Source organism: Delphinus delphis, chromosome 6 (assembly GCF_949987515.2).
Source record: "Delphinus delphis chromosome 6, mDelDel1.2, whole genome shotgun sequence".
NCBI lineage: Eukaryota > Metazoa > Chordata > Mammalia > Artiodactyla > Delphinidae > Delphinus > Delphinus delphis.
In genome coordinates, this window is record NC_082688.1 from 27,279,110 (window position 1) to 27,306,355 (window position 27,246).

At 36.5% G+C, this 27,246-nt stretch overlaps 1 protein-coding gene and 1 non-coding gene across 8 annotated transcripts in view; both read right to left on the reverse strand.

Moving 5' to 3' along the window:
- The window catches only part of FKTN (fukutin), an 89,123-nt gene that overhangs the window by 14,228 nt on the left and 47,649 nt on the right, over nt 1-27,246 (reverse strand). For 2 of the 7 annotated variants that reach the window (XM_060014385.1, XM_060014383.1), the window contains exons 7-10: nt 26,513-26,642; nt 24,410-24,543; nt 21,918-22,045; nt 1,867-7,383 (exon numbers count right to left, since the gene is read on the reverse strand). In XM_060014385.1, the coding sequence (XP_059870368.1) occupies nt 7,170-7,383; nt 21,918-22,045; nt 24,410-24,543; nt 26,513-26,642 (606 nt within the window). In that variant the 3' untranslated portion in view covers nt 1,867-7,169. Of the gene's footprint in view, nt 1-1,866; nt 7,384-21,917; nt 22,046-24,409; nt 24,544-26,512; nt 26,643-27,246 lie in introns of those variants that run through there. The other 5 variants (XM_060014384.1, XR_009519836.1, XM_060014387.1 and 2 more) reach the window with 5 other exon arrangements.
- On the reverse strand, nt 22,795-22,901 carry LOC132427787 (U6 spliceosomal RNA). Its single transcript, XR_009519994.1, has one exon. It is a non-coding gene; the product is annotated as a U6 spliceosomal RNA (small nuclear RNA).

A 27,246-nucleotide genomic window follows, 5' to 3' on the forward strand; every position in this document is an offset into this window, starting at 1 on the left:
TCACATGCCCTTGTTAGCTCTTGTCTTCTTTGACAATAGCCATTCTAACAGGTGTAAGGTGATATCTATCTCACTGTGGTTTTGATCTCCATCTTCCTGATGATTAGTGATGTTGAGCAATTTTTCATGTATCTGTTAGCCATTAGAATTTCTTCTTTAGAAAAATGTTTCAGTTCCTTTGCCCACTTTAAAAATTGGATGTTTTTTTGCTATTGAGTTGTATGAGTTCCTTATATATTTTGGATATTAACCCCTTATTATACATATGATTTGTAAATATTTATTTCCAACTCATAGGTTGCCTTTCATTTTCTTGTTTTCTGCTCAGAAGCTTTTTGGTTTGATGTAGTCCCACTTGTTTAGTTTTGTTTTTGTTGACTATGCTTTTGGTGTCATATCACTGACAAGACCAATGTCAAGGAACTTTTTCCCTATGTGTTCTTCTAGGAGTTCATGGTTTCAGGTCTCAAATCTAGGTTTTCAATCCATGTTCAGTTAATTTTGACTGGTGTGATATAGGGATCTAGTTTCATTCTTTTGCATGTGATTATCCAAATTTTCCCAGCCCCACTTATTTAAGAGACTATATTTTCTCTATTGAGTATTCTTGGCTCCCCTGTCAAATATTAGTTGATTGTATACGCATGGGTTTATTTCTGGGCTCTCAATTCTATTCCATTGGTCTATGTGTCTTTTTAAATGCCAGTACCATACTGTTTTGATTACTACAGCATTGTATATGGTAATAATATAGCTTGAAATCAGGAAGTGTGATGCTTCCAGCTTTTTTCTTCTTTCCCAGGATTGCTTTGGCTATTGCTTTTGGCTATTTGGCTAACGATGCTGAACATCTTTTTAATGTGCTTATTTGCCATCTGTATAGCCTCTCCAGTGAAATGTCTGTTCATATCTCTTGCTCATTTTCTAATCGAATTTTTAAAAAAATGTTGAGTGTTTTCTTTAATACATTCTAGATACTAGTCTTCTTTCAGATATGTAACTTGCAAATATTTCCTACTAGTCTGTAGCTTGACTTTTCATCCTCTACTTGTAAGCTTTTGCAAAGCAGCAGTTTTCAATTTTGATGACGTACAATTTATCAATTTCTCCTTTTACTGATTGTGCTTTTGGTATGAAGTCTAAGAAAGAACTCTTTGTCTAGCCCTAGATCATAAAAATTTTCTATTTTTCCCCTTAGAGTTTCATTGTTTTATATTTTACATTTAAGTACATGATACATTTTGAGTTCATTTTTATATAAAGTGTGAGGTTTTTTGGTTTTTTTTTTTGCCTATGGCTGTCCAATTGCTCTCGTACCAATTGTTCAAAAGACTATCCTTCCTCCATTGAATTGCTTTTGCACTTTTGTCAAAAATCAGTTGAGCATATTTGTATGTCAATCTCTAGGTTCTTTTTTTCTGTTCCATTGATCTATGTGTCTATGCCTCTACCAATACCATTCTGCCTTGATTACTGCATTAGTTTGCTAGGGCTGCCTAACGTAGTATGACAGACCAGATGGCTTAAAACAACTTTCTTTTCTCACAGTTCTGGAGGCTAGAAGTCCAAGATCAAGGTGTTGGCAGAACTGGTTTCTTCTGAGGGCCTCTTTCCTTGGCTTGTAGATGGCCATCTTCTCCCTAAATCTTCACTTGATCGTCCCTCTGTGTTTGTCTGCATCTTAATCTCTTCTTATAAGGATACCCATCATATTGGATTAGGGTCCACCCATACAACCTATCTCACCTTAATTTAGAAGTACTGTACTGGTGGCAAGATTAATATTTTACTAGATTGCTTATGAATGTTAGTGGCTATTATTTCTACTGCAAGCTGCAAAAATAAACACAAAATATCTCAAGTGATTAGAAAAATTTTATTCATCGTCCCAAACTGGATTATATATTACAAATTCTGATCAAAATAATAATATTAAAGGCATTTTCAGTAGTACCACAAACTATCTGTACCTGAAGGTAAAGTCAAAGTAAACTGGTAAGCATACACTGAAATTTACTCATGTTTAAAATATCACTTTGTTTAGAAAATTCACAAACACGTTTTCTGGTTATGATGAGGGATACATAAATAGCTACATATGATTTTCATTTAACAAACACATGAACTACTCCCCATGCTCTGAATGAGTCATAAGTCTGCATACTCTTGTAATTTTCTTAATGGTACATGAGACAGTAGTTTATTGTTTTATAGAACAAAATACAGCACTTCTAATTCTCCTCATACTGCCTTTCAACTCCACTGTGAGAGCTGTGCATAAGAACACAGCAGCTTGGGTGGCTCATGGGTTCCGACATAATCTCTGCATTGGTTGGGTTGGAGGAAGGCAAGGAAAGCATTCTAAAATATAAGTTCTGAGAATATAGAAACAGATTTCTCATAGAAAAATGTATACTTGTCTACTTTAGAACAGGTACCGTACAAAAAGCATCACTATTGAATTGGTCTGTTTGACTTATGAACTATAATTAGGATTTCAGTCTGATGTGGAGCAGCTTAAAATAGTATCACATACCCTGTTGATTCTTGCCTAGTTGAGACAGAAACACAAATGTGGGGGAAGAAGGTAGAAAAGAGTATTTTCAATTCCCGTTTATTAATACTGACATAAGCATTCATCAGCACAGATAATTAAGTGAAACTAAGTATTCCAAATTCTTTCCCTCTCCAAATCATGGCTTATATCTGATTTTGGCTGGCAGAGATTTACTAACAAGAAGGTGAGGGTTCACCTCCATGAAAAGCTAGAATACTGAAACAGAAGTCCAGGGCAGACCAGGCACCAAATCTAGGGAGGTACGGAGAGTGACCTGCTTGGGACCCGGGAACTAGGTAGCATATGGGGATAGCATGAGGAGACCCTAGAGGACAACAGCTTCACCAATAAAATGAAAATATTTGTTCTATTTAGAGAAGGAGGCAACTTGGTCATGTCTCTGAATTCATCAACCATACAATTTGTCCTTTAATGCCTTGTTATAATGAAATGATTTTTTTTTCCCCTAAGCAAATTCAGTCATGCAACCTTCTGAGTAAGGTTTGTGTCCTACCAGTTTCTTTAATCCCATTTGAAGAATAATTAGAAAAAGGATTTGGAAACAAGAAATGGAACATTTCTTGAGTATTACCTAATTCTAGGCCTGATACTAAGCACTTTATATTTCATTTAATCCTAACTAAAACCCCTTAGAAGTATTCTTCATTTTGCCAATTCACTCATGTGGAAACTGAGGCTAAGAGGTCCCCACCATAAATCCCACACAATGAAGCTGGGATTCAAACTCAGGCCTAATTCAAAACTTTGTGCCCTTTTATGCTAACATGGCACTTTCCCTAAGTGACATGTTAGAGGTGACTTAGCCCGGGTCTTAGTGACAGAGCAGGAGGAAAGAGAAGTAGCTGCTGGGGCATTTCTTCAGAGAAATCCTTTTGAATGGTCAAGAAATAGAGTTTTTCCCGTGCTTTAAAGTTGTTACAAATGATGGCTATGTTTTAGAAGGTGGGAATGTGGCACTTTCTCTGACCGTGTTTTGAGGGGAAGTTTCCCCAGGGGATTTATAATACTAAGAATGAAGGAACTATTCATTTTTCAGAAGGTGAAACTAGGGGGAGACTTAGAAACATCTGCAGCCTTAGGCTTGTGACATTGGGTAAGGGTTTATTGGAGTGTGGGAATTCATTCCAAGTGTGTTTCCCAGATGCAGCTCTGGTCCCCAGTCTACCCCTGCTTTCCTGTGTAACACCTTGCTGTCCTATGTGCCGTTTGAAGCTTTGTAGCCTGTAAGGCTAGAAACAATGGTTTAGGGTCACAAAAAAAAAAAGAGAGAAATGAGCATAATCTATTCTCAATTTCTTGGATCCTCCATAAGAGACTATCAGTAAAGAGGAAGAGGAGGGAATCTTCAGAAATGGGCACTTACTAGATTGGTGCTAATGGTTTCCTGGGGAAGTAGAGAGGTAAGCAGAAATGGGACACATCGTGAGCCTAAGGGAATCAGGTACTCCTGGATATTAAAAATATAATGACCAAAGGCTGATGCCTCCAAATATGAACTATTTCACCTTTTGGAGATAAGGCATGTTTTAGATAAAGGTATGAAGACAGTGTAAGCATTTTGGACAAAACACTCTTCCTTCGTCACCTCAGACTCTAAATTTGAGCAGAAAGATATTAAGTGGGTGATGGCAAAAACATCCTGAAAACTTCTCCGTCAAGCATGTCAAGCAGGGCTAAAGATGTTGTGCTGTGATCAGTGAAACAGGCATGTGCTGGGAGTCATGGCACCCTTAGAGCCTCAACTCTTTCTTGCTTAAATCACTGCTTTCTGTGCTTATTTATTTAGCTATACAATAAAAGGGTTAGAATGAGTGTTGCAGTGAGGGCCCCTCTGGCCCTTAAGACTCAAGAGCAAGATGATTTTCACTTGAGTGTTAACTTGTCTGGGGGAATGGTGGCACACATTCTGCCACCTAGTGGTCATATTTCAGGGTTTGCCCCACTGCCCAGCTTCTCAGGGATGCTCAATTTGGAGAACTGAGGTTTTATTCCAGGATCCAGATGTCAGCAGCTGCAGCAGAGGAGAGAGGGACAAGTGCTCCCTGCTTAGAGAAGGACTGAGTGGTCACCTGGTTGTCAAGTGAGAGGTTGTCAGTCTTGACTCTCAGGACCTCTCTGGGGACATCCATGGGTGCTAAACAAGTTAATATAAGAGGTTTTCTCCTGGTAAGCCAGGCAAACTGTACCTGGAAGTGGACAGGTTAGGAGAATTATTATTGGAATACTCAGGTGAGGAAAGAAAAGTGATCTGATAAGGTGTTGATGGTAGATCCAAGGTCTCTGGACACTCAGCAGAGTGCAACAATTAAGAAGTATAGGATGAAGTGTAGCTGAATCTGTAACAGAGCAAGCCTGGCCTTCAGAGTTTGGGGAAGGGCTTTCATTCTCCCAAGTTAGGGTAGGACCCAATGTCTGAACTCTGTGAAACCAGAAGGCAGTCAAAAAAGGTATTCTAGCAGCCAGTGGTCTACAGAGGGATGTATATGGAACCTCTGTCCACGCGGCCAAGTTAGCTTAGATATTTGAATGCTTCAAGACCTTGAACTCCGGGGACAGATAAAAAGAAATAACCTAAACAGGGGGTGGGTAAGACGCCCCCTGGCAAACAGTGGGAGTCCCAATTTGAAATGGGCAGAAATGTGTAGGGTATGCACTTTTAGACGCCAAGTACGAGCAAATGGTCCTCAATAAACAGGGTGGATTTTGCCCGGGAACACTATTATTACCTGTTACATTTTTTCAACCATAAAAAAAAAATTAGGTTCAACTATTTGGAATTTGGGTATGATTTCCATGGGCTGATTTTCTAGCAAAAAGAAAGCTGATTACAATGGCCTGTCATTTGGGGACAAGTTACTGGTAATCTATAAAGGTTACCTGAAAACCTAAATTATGTTAGGTTTTTATAAGAAGACCCAGTGACTATGCACTGAAAGCTCATCCTAAGAGAGGAAGGTCATTGCTTACCATTTATCAAAAAAAAGTTTTTGCTGTTTTTAAAATTTGGAGTGGGGTGGTTGTAGCTTGTAGGTTTCCCCAACTTTGTTTTAGGAAAACTATCAGCCCATTCTCTCAGACCTTCTGGTTTCCATTTCTGACATTCCTATTATTCTCTAGTTTTCACGAAAATCTGCCAATCTGGTCCAGAAAGTAGTCCTAAGCAACCTACATAAAATGTAAGACTTAGCTTCCTATCCTGGGCAAAGAAAAAGATAGCAATGCTCTGTGCCTAATATCCCTTTACCTGTCACTTACAATGCATAATTAAAGTGACTCGTGAAGAGATAGGGAGACACAGCCATCCCAGTCCACTCAGGGACATATCTTGAGGGGAAAAAGGAAACTGGAGGGTTTCAGAGTGGGTGCTACTTTACAAAGTAGGGATGTCTGAGTTCTTGCCCCATTGATATTCAATAGATAGGACAACTAGGAACCAATACAAACTTTGCGAATACTATGATCTGGGGTGGGAAACAGCTGCCAGGTTTGCCACTTATCTGTATTTCGGAGTCCTGATGTAGTGCTGGAAGAGGAGAGTGAACAGGCAGGTTTACATACCATGGAAATTGGTTTATAGGCTATAAGTGAAAGATATGGAACTATGATTGATTAATGAATACACTGAGGAGTACCTTTAGAAAAAGTGGAGGTATTGCTATTAACACTTTAGGGTTAACATTAGAATTGGAGTACAAGGGTTATAAACTCAGAAAATATTAAATGACCATGAATTGCTCATAGTTTACCTATTGATTGAGAATGAAGTAAGGAAAATATGTTTTATGAAATCACCACCCTTTCAATATCATGTCTGGTAGCATGGTCTCACTTGAGTGATTTGTCAAACAAGTATTATCAGGTCAGTGAAAATATTCTCACAATGGCTGGAAATTTAAGCATCACACAAGCATAAGCTTTCTTTTCACTTCAGATATGAAAATAGAAGGTGTATGGAAATTTACGTACCTTTGACAAGGCTAGAAATAAGCTGTCATTCTCTTATATAATGCTCTGTGCTCTAAATCAATTCCACATCAGGGTGCTTGTAACAGGAATCTGCTAGCATCTTTTCTTGATGTCACCTAAAGTCTGATCACTTGAATATTAACTCAGCCTCCACACCTTAAAAGTAGCCCTAACATACAAGCTTACACAGGTTATTGTTTTTACTAGTATATCCTTCCTTAGCTGCACCTGGTAAGCCCATCTTCCAAAATGTTAATTATTTAACATTTTGAAAGCACTTACAGAGCATTTCATATTCTATATAAGCTCTTCAAAGGGTGAGGGTGTTTCCCTCAAAGGAAAACTGGGGTGCTTACCAAAGGTAGGGGGAAAGAGGCAGGCATCTGTCTCACTCATCTCTGCTTCTCCACTGTAACCTAGCATTGTACCTGGTACATGGAGACTTTAATAAATGTAAAATGAGAGAATTAAATCAGTTGGCTCAGGAGTTAGGACTCTCTCTGTATCTTCAAACTTGTCATTTTTCTTTGGCTCCTACTTATGTTTGACAACTAGACACGTATCTTTTTAAACAGTCATCTCCCTTTTGTGCAGGAGGGGAATTCCACCATTTCAACCTACTGTGTCAGTACAACTGGATAACCTCATCCCACTCAGAAATGGGCCAGACTCCATTGGGCTGCACATTGTGGGGAGAGCGTTTCCAGTCCCATGTCCTCACAGGAACCTTCCAGGTCTTACCATAGTTGGCTTCGATGTACTCGATGGTTTCACAGGGCACACGAACCTTCATGTCTACAAACTCGGTCCAGCACAGTGTAAACTTGGGAAACAGGTATCTGTGGCAAAACAGGCAATGTGGAGAGGCGTTAGGCTCCAACAGCAGAAGTTTTAGCTAAAGAACCCACAACTAGTGTACTCTTGGCTAAAGGACAGTCCTCTTCCACTAAATAGCTTTGGGGATAGACACAGGGGACCTTTTGCTGTTTCTGACTGTCCAATATCTCTTTCTTCTTCTAATGGCAATAGCACCCCAATTTATCTCCCCTATTCCCAGTCCATATGGGTCAGGAGGGGCTGACCTGACCCCTAGGCCCCAGAGATGGGTAAAAAAGACTCAGGCCTAACCAGAAAATTATAGTGATTGGGTCAGGGATGGAAATTTACACAAATTAGGCAAATGAAAATCAGCCTTGGAATTTCTTTTGGAACTATCAGGGGAAGAAGTGTTCTTCTGCTGAGGTTTCTAAGCTGTAGGATGGAAACTGAGCACTGCTAGTGGCCATCTTTGCTGTTAGCAGGGAGAGCCGGTCTGAGAATGAAGTCAAAGCAAAAAGTTGTCAAAAGATGGAGGAAAATGATAGAGGTCAGAAAACCCTGGGGAAGTGCTTGGATTTGGTTGTGGCCATTCCTTAAATACTGATAAATATATAAATATTCTTTTTGACTACATTTCTAATACTTGGAATTCGTAGTACATGGAGGGAGGCACATAGCAGTGAGAGAGGAAACAAAACCCTCCTAGCTAGCCAGAGAACCTGAATCAATCCTGGCAATGTATGACATTCTCCAGCAATAGCATCATAAATGCTTGTGTGTTTGTGAGAGGACATGTTAATTCCTGTCTCCTGGGTTTCACTGTGGTCCCAGATGGCTTTTGATGACCTTAGATAGCTGAAGGAGAAATTCCCAGGATCAGTCAGGATATTTCTCAAACTCCTTTCCTAACCCGCACAGTAATAAGAATTTCATACCACAATACGTGAACATGGTAAGACCCACTATATGTTGGCTTTTTGAGCAAAGCTTCACACCCCACCCCCTCCTCAGATGCAGGAATAGAGATCTAATGCTTGGATCTACTGTACTTCAACAATACTTCTCTTAAAGGAAACAGTTATACAAACCACCTTCTTCCTGCTCTGCCTTTTATTTTGTCACCTCCCCTTTTTAATTTCTGTTCTCAGCCTCAAACTTACTTCTTTCTTGCTTATTTTTAATAGGTTACACATCATTAAATCTCCATCAAATCCAAACTGCTACTAAAAGAACCTAACTAAAGAAAACCAAAATAAGCATCACATGTGTAAGGTGAATCTTCTTTTCCTTCACAGCATGGATTTTCCAGGGAAACAGAGCAAGCACAACTCCAAGATGCTCTCCCAGGCTCCTCCCTTGCTTCCATCCCTCACGTGAACCCACCTTTTTGTTTTTTTGGCCTTTCTTTCTTTTTTTCATCTCAAATGTAAAAGAATATCTCTAAGCTAGCCCACTAGTTATAATGAATTTAACTCAACTTATAGCAGAATTATTTCAATTAGTAAGTTTCAGAAATTATACTAAAAAAACCCCATGTTTCTTAAAGGTACTTTGGATCAGTAAATGAAATTCTATATATTACAAAGGAAAGTTAAAACTAGCAGGTTCGTTAGATTTAAGTTCATATTTTAATGCTATATTCTGTGTTGTTGCTTTCTGAGAAATGTTTCTTCTCTTCACAACATGGCAAGAACCTTCAGTAATGAGATTTAAAGTGGCAATAGCAGAGATTAAAGAAATTTAAAATATCAGAGGATTAAAGAAAAAAGGAACAGAGAAAAACCAGATGTCAAAGAGTAATCAGATTACAGAAATGGGATCTAACTGGGATGTTCTCCAAGGAAAGGTCAGTTCTCAGATATTTTGCTTTTGAATATTATTTTACCACCAGATGAACATAAAGCCACAGATGGAAATGAGAGGCTGAACATTTCTAAAGAAAGCAACAAGTCCCTTCTACACAAACCAATAGGTGCTGGCAGTTAACAGACAATACCAGCTGGCTTCTGTGAAAAGAAGGCCACAGCAAACCTCAAAGCTGAGGGAGAAATAGGATACAGCACAGCTCCACCATCTGCTGGTCCCAATTTTACTCCGCACACTCATATTCATGGACTTGCTTATTTTGTCGTGAGACATATCCATCCATCATCAGCCTCCACCCTCCCCGATCAAGATGCTGGTCAGCAGAATGTCCACCTGTCCCATCCTATCAAGTTGACACACTGAAGCTGAAATGAGGCAGAAATCATGGTCCATCTAGTAACATAGGCCAAGAAATGCCCCTCTTAAATATAATCCTCTACAGTCTCATCAAAGAGATGAAAGAAAGAAAAACCGTAAGTCCAGGATGATACAATGGATGAGAATACTACAAATTTTATAAAAGCTTTTATAAAATGAAACGTTCAAAGCTTTCATTGAACAATGAAAGATTTATGAACAAAAACAAAACAGTTAAAATATATAAGCAATCTTAAAATTACTCAAAGACAATTTAACTCAAATGTTAATTTTTGTTTCTAAATAAAAACATCCCTAAACTATCTTTGTGCTTTTATTTTCACCAAATAATTTTCAAGCCTTTCAGCAAAAAGAAAATTCCAGCTTCCTAGGAGAAGAGGGAAGATAAACAATAAAATGTGAAAACTGATTGTAAAACGGGATTGTGGAGAGGAAAAGGGGGGGTGAGTGACTCAGAACAGCACATGCCATGTACCCTGTCCAGGTTACCAGTAAATAATGACTAAGACTATAATTAGAGTCAATGTTACCTTAGCTTTTAAAGCCCACATTAAGTTCTCCTAAGTAGTTTGTACTTTAAAGCTCTGAGATAGGATCCAAAATGTGAACAGATTTAAATTCAGACTAAACAACCCCAAATCAGAATATAAATTCAAGGGATCTTATCACACACACACAAAATCCTTCCATTCATTTTCTAGTTCATACCACTTTTACTTCTTTTTATTTTTGCAAAAAGCAGTAGTTAGAATTAAGAGTTAGTTGGAGAAGACCATTTTTTCCCTCACAGACATCCTTAAAATCTGTAAAACTACTTATTGGTGGTTGGATAAAGTAATTTCATCAGTTTAACTGTACCACCTAAAAACATAATTGCTAAATGAAAAGCGCTGTTTTTACTGTTAATTAGTTAGCTAGGCTAAGTGAGAGAGAGACATCATCAATGACAACTGAATCTGACCTTTTTAAACATAAGTTTGCATTAAACTCTAGAGTTGGAGCAGCAGAGCTTTTTTAAACAAGAATTTCCTGCAAAACAACACAATAATTTATTCTCATTACCAATTTTGTCTCTTCTTTTAACTCTTAATTTCTTTTTCTTGTGTTATTCCAGTGCCTAAGCCCTCCAGCACACTGCTTAATTAAAGCAGGGACAGCATGCATTCTTATGTTTTTTCCTGATTTTAACAGAAAGGCTTCTGAAGTTTTACCATTAAATACGATTGCTCACTCTAGATTTTTGGTATATTCCCTTTATTAGGTTAAAAAAATTTCAGATCCCCTTTAGTCCAAGTTTACTAAAAGGCCTTTTGCTGTTGTTGTTAATTATGAAATGTATCAAAAGTTTTTAATGTCATCTATTGAAACAATCACGTACTTTTTTCTCCCTTTAATCTTTCAAGTGTTGAGAATTACACTAATACACACACATACTACAAAATTCTATTCATTTGTTTTTCATTCAGGATATCTTCATTTGTGTTCACTAAGACAGTAATTTCCCTTAAAATTTTTTTTTTGGTACTGTCCGAGTCCAGTTTTGCTATCAGTCATAAAATGAATTGCTTAAAGCAGTTTTCTTTTTTTTCCCCCAAAATAAGGGAATAATCTATCCTGTGAAGGCATGGTAAAACTTTCCTGTAAACTTTCTAGGTCTTTTGGTAGGGGAAAAAAGGGGAAAGGAGGATTTGTGATTAGTAATTCAATTTCTTTAATAAGTTATTTAGAACTTCTTGAGTTAAAATTTTGTCATTTTCACATTTTCTCTAATATCGCATTTTAGACTGTTGTCTTAGTTGTCCATAGCATTTTCTTTTGAGTCAGTGTAACACAGTTGTTTTGGATCAATCTTGCTAGATGTCTACTTAGTTTACTACTTTTATAATTTGTTATCTTAAGAACTAGCATTTGGATTTGTTCATCTTTGAGAGTTTTTCTTTCTTTTTCTTCTTTTTTTGGCAGAGCCACATGTCTTGCAGGATCTAAGTTCCCCCACTCAGGATCGAACCCAGGCCCTTGGCAGCAAAAGCACGGAGTCCTAACCACTGGACTGCCAGGGAATTCCCATGATACTGTTTGTTTTTTATTTTATTAATTTCTTGTCTTGGTTTCCTTCCTTCACTTTCCTTAGACTGACTGTGCTGTTCTTTTCATCTCTTCAGTTGGTAGCTTAATTTTTTCAAACCTATTCTTTCATACTTGTTTTTTTTTCTCTCCTAGTCTCAGACCTTCCCAAGGGACATGGGATGGAGTGACTAAATGCACTCAGCTTGTGCCCCACTGATGGGCTTCCCTCCGCCCTACTTTTTAGACGATGGGGTGGGGGGTGTGGGTGAGTCTGAATTAGATTACGAGGCCCCCATACGGGGTACCTCACAACAGCCATTGAAATACTTATTGTTTTAAAGGCTACAAGTTTACCTCTATCCTCTTAACTGCATCCTATTTGAATCCCAAAACTTTTGTAATTTCCACTATGATCTCCTTTTTAATTCATTAGTTATTAAAGAGGGCATTTTAAAGCTTCCACACTTTTTAAAGATGTCTTTTAATTCTTGATTTCTAATTCAATTCCACTGTGGTCATACAATGCCATCTACTGAAATAATCAGAGTTTTTTTTTTCCCTTTAATCTGTTAATGTGGAGAATTACACTCATACACACACACCTCACAAGAATTTTATTAATGCTTTCAAATGTATTGAGATTGCCTTCATGTTGTAGTACATGATCAACTTTTATAAATGCTCCATTTATAGTGGATAAGAAAGTACATGCAGCATTTGCTGGATGAATACTTTCATATATATATATAAATAATACTTTTATATATATATATATATATATATATATATGTCAAATAGATCAAGCCTGTTGATTTTGTCCATATCTTGCATATTTTTACTAGTTTCTTCTTTGCTTGACCCAGCAGTTTTTAAAATAAAAGTATACCAAAATCTCCCACCAAAATTGTGACATGTCAAATATTCATCAGAATTTCATCAGTTTTCGATTTATATATTTCAAGACTATATTGTTAGAGTCATAAAGGTCATGAATATTATTTCTTCTTGGTGAGCTGTTCCTTTGTAAAATTATGTAGTGGGCCTTTTAATCCTTTAACAGTCTCCCCCACCACAACCCAATAAAATTCTATTTTGTCTGATAGTAAAATTACAGTAGAATTTTCTTTGGCTAATAATATTGGGGTATATTTTTTCTATTCCTGTAATTTTCAACCTTCCCATGTGATTTTGCTTCAGGTGTGCCTCTTCCAAGTATTTTATAGTTAAATGTTGTTTTCTATCTCATTTGATACTGTTTATCTTTTTGTAGGTTAGCTTAATCTGTGAATATTTATTGCAATAAATTATGTATTTGGACATATTTTGAACTCTAGAGCCAGACTATCTGGCTCAAATCCTGGCTTCACCAATTACTGTCGTGTGTGACCTTGGTCAATGTTTTTGCGCCTTAACCTCATGTATAAAATGAGGGTACTAGCAGTACCTCAGAGAGATGTTAGCATAGAATGAAAAATATTATAAATGTAAAGTGCTCAGAATAGTATCTAACACACATAGTAAGTGCTATAACAATGCTGACTAGTTTTATGATTATTTTTACATGTTTTCAGTTTACCATACTTTTTCTTTGCTCTACCTTTCCTACTTTCATTTAGAATGATAAAGGTTTATAAATTATCTTTTGTTCTGCTTGTTTGGAAGTTATAAATAATATTTCTATCCAGTAGTGATTACTGTTTGTAATATTTACTGTTTATTTTTTCAAAAAACATATTTCATTACAACATTTTCTAATAAAGACTTAATGTATACAGAATCTCTATCCTCTTCCTAAACATGGGACTTAGTATACTTTATTCCTTGAACACTTAACAAATCGCCTCCTCCTCAACTTATTTTTGACACGTCTTTTTTTTTGGTAAACAGGTAATGACTAACAAATGTACTGACATATTTTATCCATTTGTGTGTCCACCATTTTTTCACATATATCATATCTTCCTTCTGTGTTCTTTAATACAGTTTTAAGTGTGGATCTGTGAGACATAAATTTTCTTAGTCTTTGTACATATGCAAATGCTTTTATCTTGACCTCCCTCTTGAGGATTAGTTTTAATTGTACGTAACATTCTTAGTTGACAGTTATTTCTCCTCAGCTTTTGGAAGATGTTACTCCATTATCTTCTGTCCTCTATTGTAGCCAAGGTATATTTGCTGTTCCTTTATGAGCAATCTATTTTCTCTGGTAGCCTATAAAATTTTTTTGGTTTTGGTATTACTGTTTCCTTAAGAAGTATCTAGATGTAGATTTATTATTTATCCTGCTTGCCTGTCTTTAATTTGGAAATTCTCTTTATATACTCCTTCTTCATCGTTTACTTCATTCTCTTTTAGCTCAGCTATGCCTTTTAGACATTATTCATCAGTGATTTGTGTTTGGAGCAAAGGGAATATGGCAAGGTGAGGAATTATTGTGCCACATTAATTATATGTCATCAGCATCAATTTTGCCCATAGTTTTCTAAGCATTTCTAAGAAATCAACTCTTTGTTTTCTTTTCTTTTCTTTTTTTGGTACGCAGGCCTCTCACTGTTGTGGCCTATCCCGTTGCGGAGCACAGGCTCCGGACGCGCAGGCTCAACAGCCATGGCTCACGGGCCCAGCCGCTCCACAGCACGTGGGATCTTCCCGGACCGGGGCACAAACCCGTGTCCCCTGCATCGGCAGGCGGACTCTCAACCACTGCGCCACCAGGGAAGCCCCTCTTTGTTTTCTTTTGTTTTTGATTTTTTTTTTTTTTTTTTTTGGCCGCCCCATGTGGCTTGCAGGGTCTTAGTTGCCGGACCAGAGATTGAACCTGGACCCCCTGCAGTGGAAGCGTGGAGTCCTAACCACTGGATCTTCCCTAAAAACCAACACTTGAAAACCAAAGTTACAGCATGCTGACTAGTATTTTTTTAACCATCTCTTCCACTAAACCTCTCACAATCCTACCACTGATTATACAGAAGCAAAGGGGTAATAGAGGAATGGCTAACACTTTTCAGAGACGGGACTGGAATATAGTCTCTCTGAGGTCTTTGTAGATCCCATATGCCAATCCTGTCCCAAACTTCTAACATATAATCAGTATACATATAGCATATACATGTTTTGTAAGATAAAATTCTACCCATTGAACCTTGTTTTTCTGCTGACTTCCACTGTAAGTTGAGTGATTCCATCTATCGTATTGACAAACTCTCCTATGCAATCGCCATAGGACAGAACTAGTGAAGTAGAAGAAATTTATATCACCAATGAGTAGACAAATTAAAGCTTGTATGGATAGTTATCATTTAACACCTGAATGCACATACTTAATGACCATATCAAAGACTACTCATTTAAAGCATGCACAAGACTTTTCTTTAAGGCCAGAGGGAAAAACCTCAAGGCATTTTTATTTCTACTGCGTAACTTCCAAAAACTATATCTATAGCTCATCAACAAGTAATTAGACTCCAGCTGTGCTTGCTTTGTCTCAGACAATTTTTATAGGATTCCTTTTTGGATATAATAGATAATGAAAAAAGGAGATTAAATTACGATTTCAAATTTCATACTAAATACAAAAGGCTTCGTTTATTTTGATCTCAGATTATCTAATTTGTCCAAGCAGATGCAAACGGCTCCAAGTTTATCACTGCAATTAGGTCTGCCTTGATCAAATTCATGGCTTCTGGTCCCAGATATCCTTCTGTTTCTACTTGTGATCTTGAGCTCTTTTCTCTTAGTATCAATTTTCTAAGTCACAGAATTTTTTTCTCTTTCAAACTCTTAAATCAGTTTTTCAAGCTGCAATTTACACATAATGAAATGCACCCATTTTGAGTTTTGATAGGTGCATATACCTGGGTAACCACTAAAATCAAGATACAGAACATTTCTACCACCCTGCTTCCCAAAGCTCCCTGTGCTTTTTGGCAGGCATGCAGTCAGTCCACCCTGGCCCCTGGTGATCAATGACCTTTTCACATTCTTGATTGGTTTTGCCTGCTTTACAATTTCAAATAAATGCAGTTACATAGTACCTACTCTTCCTATTTGAATTCTTCCACGTAACATAACTTTTGGAAATTTACCCACGTTATTGCATGTATTAGTAGTTGGTTCCTCTCTGTTGCTAAGTAGAATTCCACTGTTTGAACATACCATAATTTGTTTATTTGGTCACCAAAAGATGGGCATTTGGGTTGTTTCCATTTTTTGGCTACCATGAATAAAACTGCTGTGAACATTTGTGTAGAAGTCATTTAGTGAAAATTTGCTTTTATTTCTCTCAGAATACTACCATATAGAATCTCTTACAGAATTATATTCAAACAACAAAACATACCGCAGTCTTAAAAAACCAAATTTACTTCATATAAGTGAAAGGCCCGCTATTTATTCATTCTGAGGTAGTCTTCTCTTAAAAAAACAAATAAAGCTCACTATACAAAGAACTGCCACTTCTATATATTGTATAAGAATACAATTACCATATAACATGCATTCAATGTTCTTCCCTCCATGGTTTGGAGGTGTTACTAAGGAGACCTAAGACATAATCTAAATGTTGTAAAATATGAAGGTATAAACAAAGTAGGAAATATAACATCATTTTTAGAAAAGCTAATGTTTTAAATGCACTCATTTAAAGAAATTATTCAAATTTGCCTTTTAGCTTCACAGCTGTAAGTACTTAAAAGACAAATGTGTTTTTTGAGAGCTAGAACTATGGAAGCATAGTATCAATCTATGCAGCGAGAGAGTCTATGAGTGGGGATTCAACAACCAACACCAGTCTTTAACTTCTTTTGAAGCAGTGACTGAAAACAACTGGGGTGACTTAACTTTATGGCTTTGATTCTCCAAAGGTGCTCCGTTGGATCAAGTCATCAATCTGGTGTCACCCTTTCATCTTAACGAAACACTGTAAACTGTGCTTAAGAGGAACTGGTTTTAATTTCAAGTAGGGTTCAGGTCTCACTCAGCCTGACAGATTTATCAGGACTGATTCTACCTATAACTCAGAAAGGACAGAAAAATCAGCAGAAGTACCCAAATACAGCATAAAAGAGGTAAAGGGAAAAGAAAAATCTATGGAAATTCAGAGGAAGGGGAGATTATTTCCATTTAGAGGTACTGAGGAGCAACCTCAAAATGGAGGCAACTCAATGGCAGATGCCCTCAAATGGCAGAACTGGGACATGAGATGACGTCTAATAAATAACCTGGCACTACTAGTGACACACTTAAAATCGTGGACTGAAATCAAGTTTCGAAAGGCTGGGGTCTAAATACACTGTGGTGTCTAGGATTTGATCCTAGAGCAGAGAAAGGACATTAGATAAACTGGTGAAGTACAGATAATATTTAGAGTTTAGTTAACTGTAATGCACCGAGGCTGGTCTCTTGGTTTTGACAAATGTACCACAGTAACAATACATTAACATTAGGGGAAACTGGGTGACTGTATCCAGAAACTCATCTGTATTATCTTCTGTGAATCTAAAATTATCACAAAACTAGAAATTTATTTTTAAAAAATAGGGGGGAAAAAGGCAGGTAAAATAAAGCAAGCTGACAAAGATGACTGAGGAGACCTGTACAGCTGCAAAGAGACTTAAGGAGTCAAAGGAAAAACAAGACACTGAGCAGTAAAATCTTGTACTTTTATCAGAACATTGACCAATTACTCCTCTTTTTCTCAAATAGCACAATCAAGCAATAATAATAATTCCAGTTCTGGGAATCTATTCAAAGAAACAACCCCTAATAAAGCTTTCACTTTATATATAAAGATGTTCACAGAATTTTTTAATAATAAAAAAATGGGAATAATCTAAATAGAATAATAGTTATATAAACCTATTATTAGACCTTTCTCCATATTCCTCCTAAGTCTCCCTAAGAAACTTCTCTATTTTTTATGCCACACTTCCTTGTCGCTGCTTCTAGATAGTTGATTTGTATCACAACTATACATGACACCTATTTAAATCACACCCTGCTGACAGAGTACTTTAATATTTGTTTCATGGTCTAGATTATGAGATCCTTGAGAGCAGAAACTAAGTTATATTCACATCAGAATCCTTAGCACATAGCGGTTAGTAAATAAATTTTGCAGAAATGAAATGTTAAATTATATAGGAGTCACACCTGGATGAGTCTAGTCTCACAGAGGACAAATCCAAATTTTTTGAAGATCTATACACTAAGCAGAAGCTGCATATATCAGAAGGCCTAAGTAAGCCACAGGTAGCCCCAGGGGTAGCAGATTTCCTATCAGAGGATACAGAGGTAGCTGTAATATTCTGACAATGTCAATAAATAGAAGGGCTACTTTCATGGAGGGAGTATTAACAATATGATAGAGATTGTGGTAACACTAACACTCTGTATGGGTAAGAATACGAGCTCTGAAGTGATATGGCCCTAGGTCTGAGGCTTAGCTCTGCCTTAATTTCCTCATCCCTATCATGAGGTGACAGTAAATCTCCCTTATAAACTTGTGATGAGGGTTAAATGAGATGATGCATATAAAAGCTTGGCATAGTGCCAAGCACAAAGTAAATATTCAATAAAAGTTAATTTTTATTATTGCCTCTTAAACTTCTGGCCTCTACTTATATCAGTTGATTCAGATGTGAAGGAAAGAAATAACCCAAAGGAATCTGGGCAGCATCTGTAAGAACTCTGAAGTTCTGGAATGACAATTTCACATCTGGAGGCATAGTTAATATATTCATCACTTTTTATTATTGGCGATTGGAACTTGAAGAAGAAAAATAAATATTAAAAATCCAGACAAGATTTAAGAATGGAATTTAGATTTTAGTTGAAAGTATAGATTTAGAGTAAGAATTGAAGATGGAAGAAATATGGGACCTGGGAAGAAAATGCTTGCCCAAAGAGTAACTAATCCAAGTTACCACTGTGTTGAAGGTCCAGTGTTTTGTATCAGTGCAACATATGAGTAGTAATAGTAATAGAATAATAATATGGTAATGATAGTTGCAGCCGTAGCTAATACTTACACAGTACTATGTGGCAGGTACTGTTCTAAATGCATTACTACATACATTAACTCATTTAACCTATTAATTCTTAGACGGAAGCATTTAGGCTTAAGAATCCAACAGGTCTGAAGTTAAATCTTGGCCCTACCTTAATGGCCAGAGGACCTTGGACAAGTTACTTCCCTTCTCTGGGCTTTAGTTTCCTCATAACTAACTGGGAGTGAGAACACCTAACCCACAGGGATAATGTGAGGATGATATGAGATTAAATAATAAATTACCTATCATAGTGCCTGATATCTAGCTGATACCTGGTAGCTATAGCTTTACATTGCTATCAATATTGTAATTATTATTAAATCTTATGACCAAAAACATCATTCTGAAGGCATGCAGAATAAAGTTTTGAAAGGGGAAACTTTTTTCTTCCTTCCTCATTCCTCTTCACCTTTTCAAAAAATGGTAAGCATCCTAAATTATTATTAAGCTTTTTCTCAGAATAAACTACACATGAATAAAAAGTAGAATATTATAAAGATAAAAAGACCCTTAGACTAGCTTTAAAGATTTTTCCCTCTAGGAACAATAGTGGTGAAAATTCTATAGTTCCTTAAATAGTAGTGAAAAGAATGAAAATGGCATATGGCTGGGGGAATCTTCCAAAGAAACTACTCCACACAACCATCCCCTTTTCTCTTCTCTGCCTTTTAAGGTTACGGTAACATGATAGAAAATCTGAGACTCACACCATCTGTTCAGGCAGTTCTATCACTGCTCATTTCTCTCGTTAAATAATCAGAACACTTTCCACTTCCCAAACACTGCTACCATAAAAAGCAGTTAAAGCACAATGAAAGAAGACTTTTCTAGCCAGAGATGTAGTAGTTAGAAGTGCATAGTTCTTTTGAGGTCTGACATGGGATCATGTCAGTGAGAAGAAAGAAATCCTTCTAAGAAAGCCTTAGAAGAAAAATTAAGACTAACATGATTATAATACAAGCTTCAGAAATTACTTTTCTTAGAACAAAGGTGACATTCTCATATGAGTTCTCGAAGAATAGGTGTGGCAGTTTAATATTGAGATAATTATATAGGTTTCTGATCTGTAAATTCCTTGTAAGACTAAGAAGAGAAATACTACTGCTACAGAGAGTATTAATAATAGCAGCTTATAATTACTTAGCACTCAGGACATGCTTAATTATCTTCAAAACCCTTTTTGTGTATTGACTCACTTAGTTCTTAAAACCATTCTATGTAGGAATTTCTATTATTGTTCCCATTTTACATTTGAGGAAACTTAGGTACAGATAATATAGCTGATAAAACAGAGAGCTGGGATTCAAAAGCAAGCAGACTGGCTCCATGCCTTTAATTTCTATGCTACACTATTTCCTAGTTTAAAAAAAAGCCTCTAAATTATGTGTTAAATTTGGCATCTTTATCATATTTGAATAAACAAACTATAGCTAAATGTCAAAAACACTTAGCTCCCTATTCACCTAGCCATAGTGAGAGTGTCAATTACAAATTCATTAACTTACTAATTTCTATCTTATAATCTGAGCTTACTCAGCATGAAGGTGTTTGTTGTCATAAAGCAAAATAATTTTTTATAATAAATGAGTTTCGGGAATATGCTCCAGGATCAGGGTCAATTGGGATACTTTATTACTTTGAGAAAAAGGTTTGGATTACTCTCAAACCTCCAGAACCAGTTCAACCTTACACGGAGACTCCCTGCCTTCAAACAGATTCAGTGATCCCAGTAGGGTATGTCTAAGTACCCAGGAGAAACCAGTCCAAGTTTGGAATTCTTCTTCTATGCTATGTAGAACATTCCCCAATGCTCCCAATGGCTCAAATTTATTCAATGATAGGAGCCCCAATCTCAGCTAGCTGGTGAGGGAAATTTATGCTACTGGTCATATAACAACCATAAGAATGACAACAACGATAGCAATCACATTAGCAATCATAATATTAATAATATTAAATAATAATAACAATGGTAACCACCACTTACTGATAATAAGTGCTAAGCATTCCGCTAAGAACCTCATACTGTCAGGTGTATTACAGAGGCAGTAGGGGGTAGTGATTAAAAGTATGACCTCTAGAGACAGGCTGCTGTCTGACTTATTCGCTGTGATGTTGAACAAACGACTTAAATTCTCAGTGTCTCATAGACTATCTGTGGTTGTTATGAGGATTAGATGTGTTAATACCTGAAAAATGTTCATAGTAGTGCCTGATACACAGTAGTACTACTCAAATTTAATGGATGAGGAGCTTAATGTTCAGAAAAGCTAAAGGCCACAATTAGGGTGAAGCTGAGGCTTCCGGGGTCTGCCTGATTCCAGAGCCCTTGCTCTCTGGGTTCTCTTTCACATTCGTTCTCTCTCTCAGAACTGTGAACAGGCCAACTGCATCATAAAGGGCACTCAGTTACTCTAACTTCATTTTTGTCTTTCGTCATCAAGGAGTTTGACTATGGCAGTATTAAAAAAAAAAAATGTTCAAAATGCCAATCTAACATATTGCAGTCCATCAATTAATTCAGAATTGAGACACTCTCCCCCCGCAATTTTCTATCTGAATCATGTGTCTTAAGATTATAATTGGCAGTGTCTTTCCTTTCTTGGTAGCACATAAAATAATGGTACATCTTACAATGCATATCACCTTACATTTGACAAAATATGGTAGCTGTTAAGCCCGATCACTATCCTTTAAGGATTAGCCCTCAGTCTATGTGTTAAAGGCACATTCCAGAGCTTGCCCAGCATTCATGACCTCAGCTCCAGCCAATCCCAATCTCCTCACTTAAACTTCATGTGACCTTAACAATCTCCTTCTTACTGACCCTTACCCATTCTCATCAAATTATTAAGCTCCTACAGCTCTAACAGCCAATCAGTTTTTTGGCTCAGGCTCTGGGCCTGATTTTTCTGTTCCTTATTTTGGCTTTCCGTTTCTGATGACTCAAGGGCTTCCAAATCACAATGACTCTATGGACTGACAAGCCCAGGGGCACTTCCTCCTCAGGGACTGTCCTTATAGGTAGTCCTCACTTCTCAAGCATAACTGGGCTCTCTGGCAAAGCTGAGAAAGTATCAGCTAACAGTGAGACTTGACAGTCTTTTTTCCCCCCCATTTTCAGTTACTTCCTTATTTCTATCTTCTGCAGTTATTACTATAGCCCCTTTTGTAAGTACTTATCTGATTCATACTTAAATTTTTTTCCTGTTTTGGCCTGAGTGCCTCCATTCCACATATAGTCAGTCTCTTCATAGAAGAAAAAAATGTCAAGTTTTACATCATCTTTTCCCTGGAAAGATAGTTCCAAGCTGTCTTCTACCTAGGGAGAAGATGAACATCTTCACAGACCGAAACAAAGGAAGTACATTTTTTAAAATTAAAAAAACAAAAGATTCTTATGTTTTATACAGAGAGAGTATAGGTTTCAAGATACTGTTTTTCAAGTTGGAGCACTTCTGAAATTGGGATGCATCAGTAGCACACCATTGTTTGATTTCTTTTTTTTTTTTAACATCTTTATTGGAGTATAATTGCTTTACATTGTTGTGTTAGTTGCTGCTATATAATAAAGTGAATCAGCTATACGTATACATATATCCCCATATCCCCTCATTCTTAAGTCTCCCTCTCACCCTCCCTATCCTACCCCTCTAGGTGGACACAAAACACTGAGCTGATCTCCCTGTGCTATGCGGCTGCTTCCCACTAGCTATCTATTTTACATTTGGTAGTGTATATATGTCCATGGCACTCTCTCACTTTGTCCCAGCTTCCCCTTCCCCTTCCCCATGTCCTCAAGTCCATTCTCTACGTCTGCGTCTTTATTCCTGTCCTGCCCCTGGGTTCTTCAGAACCATTTTTTTTTTTAAGATTCCATATATATGTGTTAGCATACAGTATTTGTTTTTCTCTTTCTGTCTTACTTCACTCTGTATGACAGACTCTAGGTCCAACCACCTCACCACAAATAACTCAATTTCATTTCTTTTTATGGCTGAGTAATATTCCATTGTATATATGTGCCACATCTTCTTTATCCATTCATCTGTCAATGGACACTTAGGTTGCAAAAATATGGAACGCTTCACGAATTTGCGCGTCATCCTTGCACAGGGGCCATGCTAATCTTCTCTGTATCATTCCACTTTTAGTATATGTGCTGCCGAAGCGAGCACTGATTTCTTTCTTAAATGCACATAAAACAATGTTGCTTTTTACAACTGATGACAACTCAGAGTAAATGACTTATAGTAGTTAAATGGTCACTCTGCAAAACATCCTGTTCCTGAGCCCCTTTCTGACTAAAGAAGGAAAGTAAGCAAAGAACAATTATTCCCTTTAATAACCAAGTAAAACTATCAGGAAGTAAGTCTCTCATCACAATCAATAAATGAGTACTTATGGAACTGTGGCACAGAAACCCATATATCAATACATTATATACATGCAAAAAAGAAAAAAGAAGTTAAAAAGTACAAAGAATTCTGAGAGCATTTCCCTAAGAAACTTATCCTACAAATAATCATGTTCCCATTGGACTTGGTGCATCTGTCTGTGGCAGCACTAATCACTTAGTTGTTTATGAATTTGTTTTCTCCCAATTAGACAGTGGACTCCTCAAGGATAAAGACTGTACCTTATTCATCTTTGTGTCCTGGGTGCAGAGCTCAGCGCCAGGCAGAGACTGAGTGTTAAGGAAACAATTGCTAAATGACTAGAGTTCTATTGCTTTGCCTTTCACCTCAGGAAGATATTTTATTAAATTTTTAAATAAACTAGAATGATTATGATGAGAGAAGTAATTTTCCAGGAACTAAACATACTTCTACTTGCTTTCCAGGACAACACCTCCCTGGGAACAACCAAATTAAGAGTAAGGTCATTGTCGGGATCATTGGCTTAGGGCATAGGAATCAAATTGTCTAAAAGGAGATTTCATCTAAGCCACAATGACCTATTCCTAGTTGACCTGTGAGAAAACTGCTATGGCCTAGGACATGTGAAATAAACAAGAAACCCAAGTACTGTTTGAAATGATTCCATATTTTTTTTAAGCTTTTTTTTTTTTTTTTTTTTGACGTGGACCATTTTTTAAAGTCTTTACTGAATTTGTTACAACATTGCTTCTGTTTTGTGTTTTGGTTTTTTTTGGCCGAGAGGCATGTGGGATCTTAGCTCCCCGACCAGGGATCAAACCACACCACCTGCATTAGAAGGCAATGGGAAGGGAAGACCGCCAGGGAAGTCCCTGTATTTCTAATTCTTAGCAATCAATGGAATGTTTCAAGTTGATAATAATATGATGCCTACGTGAACATAAAATTAAATGACTCATGAGAAAAAACATAACTTCAGGTAAGGTAGATGAGATTCTTACTTATTATATTAATCATATATTAATTAATTATGTTATATTATTGCCTAATATAATGGCAATAAATTCTTCAGCAAGAGTCCAAGCTCCTTTTTGCCTTCTCATGGTCAATAGAAAGCCAGATTTTCTAGTTTTCCTTAAATAGTGCAGAAGTCACAAGTGGTAATAATCTTCGGCTGAACTCATCCTGGCCGATAATGAGTGATAAAATGCTACATACAGTGCTTTTAAACATCTCTGAGTTGCTTAATATAAACTTTACTTTTGAGACATGTTACTAATGAAGTAAATCAGATTTTTATTACTGACCTTCCCAAATTTGTGTTTGAGTGGGAGTCCTGCATCTTGAAATGCTGAAATAATATCAGATTTGTAATCTTGTATAAAAATTCCTAGGTCAACATCTTTACTATAAGGAATAATGCCGCACTGCCGATACCATCCTAAAAAAAAAGAATGAGAAAACTTTTTTAAAAACTTAAGTTTGGAAAAAATTAGTCATTATTATAATGGATAGTCTTTGTAACAGTGTATTTTATTTCACAGGATTAGACTTGGTGTGCTTTACCAAAATTAAAAAAAAATTAGATCCCAACTTAATATCTGTGATTATAGGAGCCACTTGTTGAAGAACACTTCTTTTATTCCTTCCTTCCTTCATTTTTACTGGTTTGAGCACTCAGCAGCCTCAAAAACTTTCATGATGTACTGTAATTTCTGAATAAACTATTAGCTTTAATAATGTTAACTGGGCCATCCATTTAAAACATTAAGTTACTTTTTAAAATGTTTAATCATAAATCTCTTATAATGAAGGTTGCTTTTAAGATATGCTAAAAAATATAATTTAATTCTTTTGCTTAAGCTATATCCCTTTCCTGAGCAGTAATTTGTAGAACTTAACAGCTCTGAACAGCTCATGTCTGATGGATCACATAAAAAAGAAGAGCAGTACCAGCCTCAATTTTCAGCATACTGTCAAAAGATATTCCTACATATTTACTATATATCTACTTCTAAATTGGGGCTATAATAATGTTCTAAAAAGGCAAACTTTATACCTTAATATTACTAAGGGCTCTGAGTTTCTCTTATTATCCTTCTAATCCTTCCATTCAAAGTATTCAAAAAGTAAATAAATGTCTATGATTATCTTTGAGAAATACTGTTTGGAATTCTAAACTTTAACTCCATTTTAACATAGATCTTTAGAAGCCTAGCATGGGATCTCATCTCTAGTTTAAGAAAAATCTACAATCCACATCTATCAAAGAATCATGAACTACTAAAAATGGAAGACTTCTTAAGTATCATCTAATCCAACTCCCTCATTTTATAAATGCCCTTAAATTAAGAAAACCATGGGGCTAAGAACTCAAAAGATATCATGATAAATGATCAAGAAAACCATGGGGCTAAGAACTCAAAAGATATCATGATAAATGATGACAGTCTATAAAACAATCTTACTCCAGAAAGTTAAACCTTAAAGCATGTATCACATAAATGAGATGTACTTTTTTGGGGGGGGGGTGGGGGTTACTCTAGCTGGAAGCTCCTTGACAGGAAGAACCATGGGAATTTTCCTCAAAGCCTAATTGACAGGATAACCATACAACCCTGTTTACATCTGTTGTACCAACATAATTACTAATGGCACTCCTTTCACTCTCAAAAAGTCTCTTGAATTGGACAATAAATTATATGGTAACCCTATAAAAGCAGGAACAAAATTAATTTTTGTACAAATATAGTTATAATTAAGATAGAACAAATACAGATATAATCAACTACAGTTATAAACAAGAGGGAATAAAAACAAAAAAATGTTAAATTCTAAATAATTCTAAAATCCAAAGGAGTTTGAGCTAATGCACAATAGAAGGAGATCCAGAAATCTTTCTTGGATTCTACATTTCCCCATCTCAGAATGAACAGAATGTGGTAAGACAGTGATGTCCAATCATGATCTGGAAAAGATTCGTGGAAGACCTTATGACATTCCCTTTCCTCTTAGAAACTTTTGGTGCAATGCAAGTTATTTGTATTGTGTGTAAGTAAAGAAACAGAACACAGTTTTTTTTTTTTAAGGTAATAACAACCTTTGGGATAGAAATAATAAAATGCTTAAGATTATCTGAGAATCACATGTAGTCTACATGTTCTGATATAAATTTTATACAAATTACTTATAATTTTGGGACACACAACATGGCCTTAATTCTGTTTTATGCTTCTGAAGTTATTTCTTTAAAAAAAATCAATAAATCCTTGCTCCATGCACTATGTTTATTCTTTCTATAAATATGATGCTTCGAATACCACTGATGTTTTGTCATCTCAAGCAGTCATCCTTAGAGCCAAAGAGGATGAAATGTCAAAAAGACAAATGTAAAGTAACAAGAATTTTACCTAGACAAGTTCCACTGCTCAGCCAGAACCGTACTCCCAATTTCTTTAATGTTTTGGCTGCTAGTTGCAACAATTCCTTTGCACTCTTCCGAAAGGCCATAGCTTCCACAGTGTTATCATCAAGGTATTGCTACAGATATAATAAATAGTCAGCTATTATAGCCATTTCTAAGTTGCCAGAAATATTTCTGTGACATCCAAATTAAACTTGAAAATTAATCCCATATTATATATTTTTTGATTATAAAAATCAAGTTTCAGAATTCCTTGTTAGTCACACATTAAAATAAGACTATAAGAGTGGATTCTAGGAGAGACAAGTTAAATGGGAAGGACTATACCCAGGATTCTCAAAGGATGAGATTTATACCTTTATCAACTCCCTCCTCTACATCACGATTTAGCAGATTGGGTAGTTAGGGGAAAAGAAGGTTAATTAAGAGAGCTACAGGCATATCTGAAGCACAAGGCCTTCAGTGACGTTTTCATCATTCACTGGTGCAAATGGTCTTTAGGACAGAACAGTATAGTACAAAGAATGTGGGATTTTTGAATCAGATTGTGTTCAAGTCTAAACTCACTTCATTTTAGCTATGACTCTGGGCATAGCGCCTCAGAAGAACATAAGCTCTATGAGGAAAGTGACTTCATTTTGTTTATCACTATATCTCCAATGTCTAAAACAGTACTTGAATGAATGAGAGAATCAAAGAACAAACCTCTCTCAGATATAA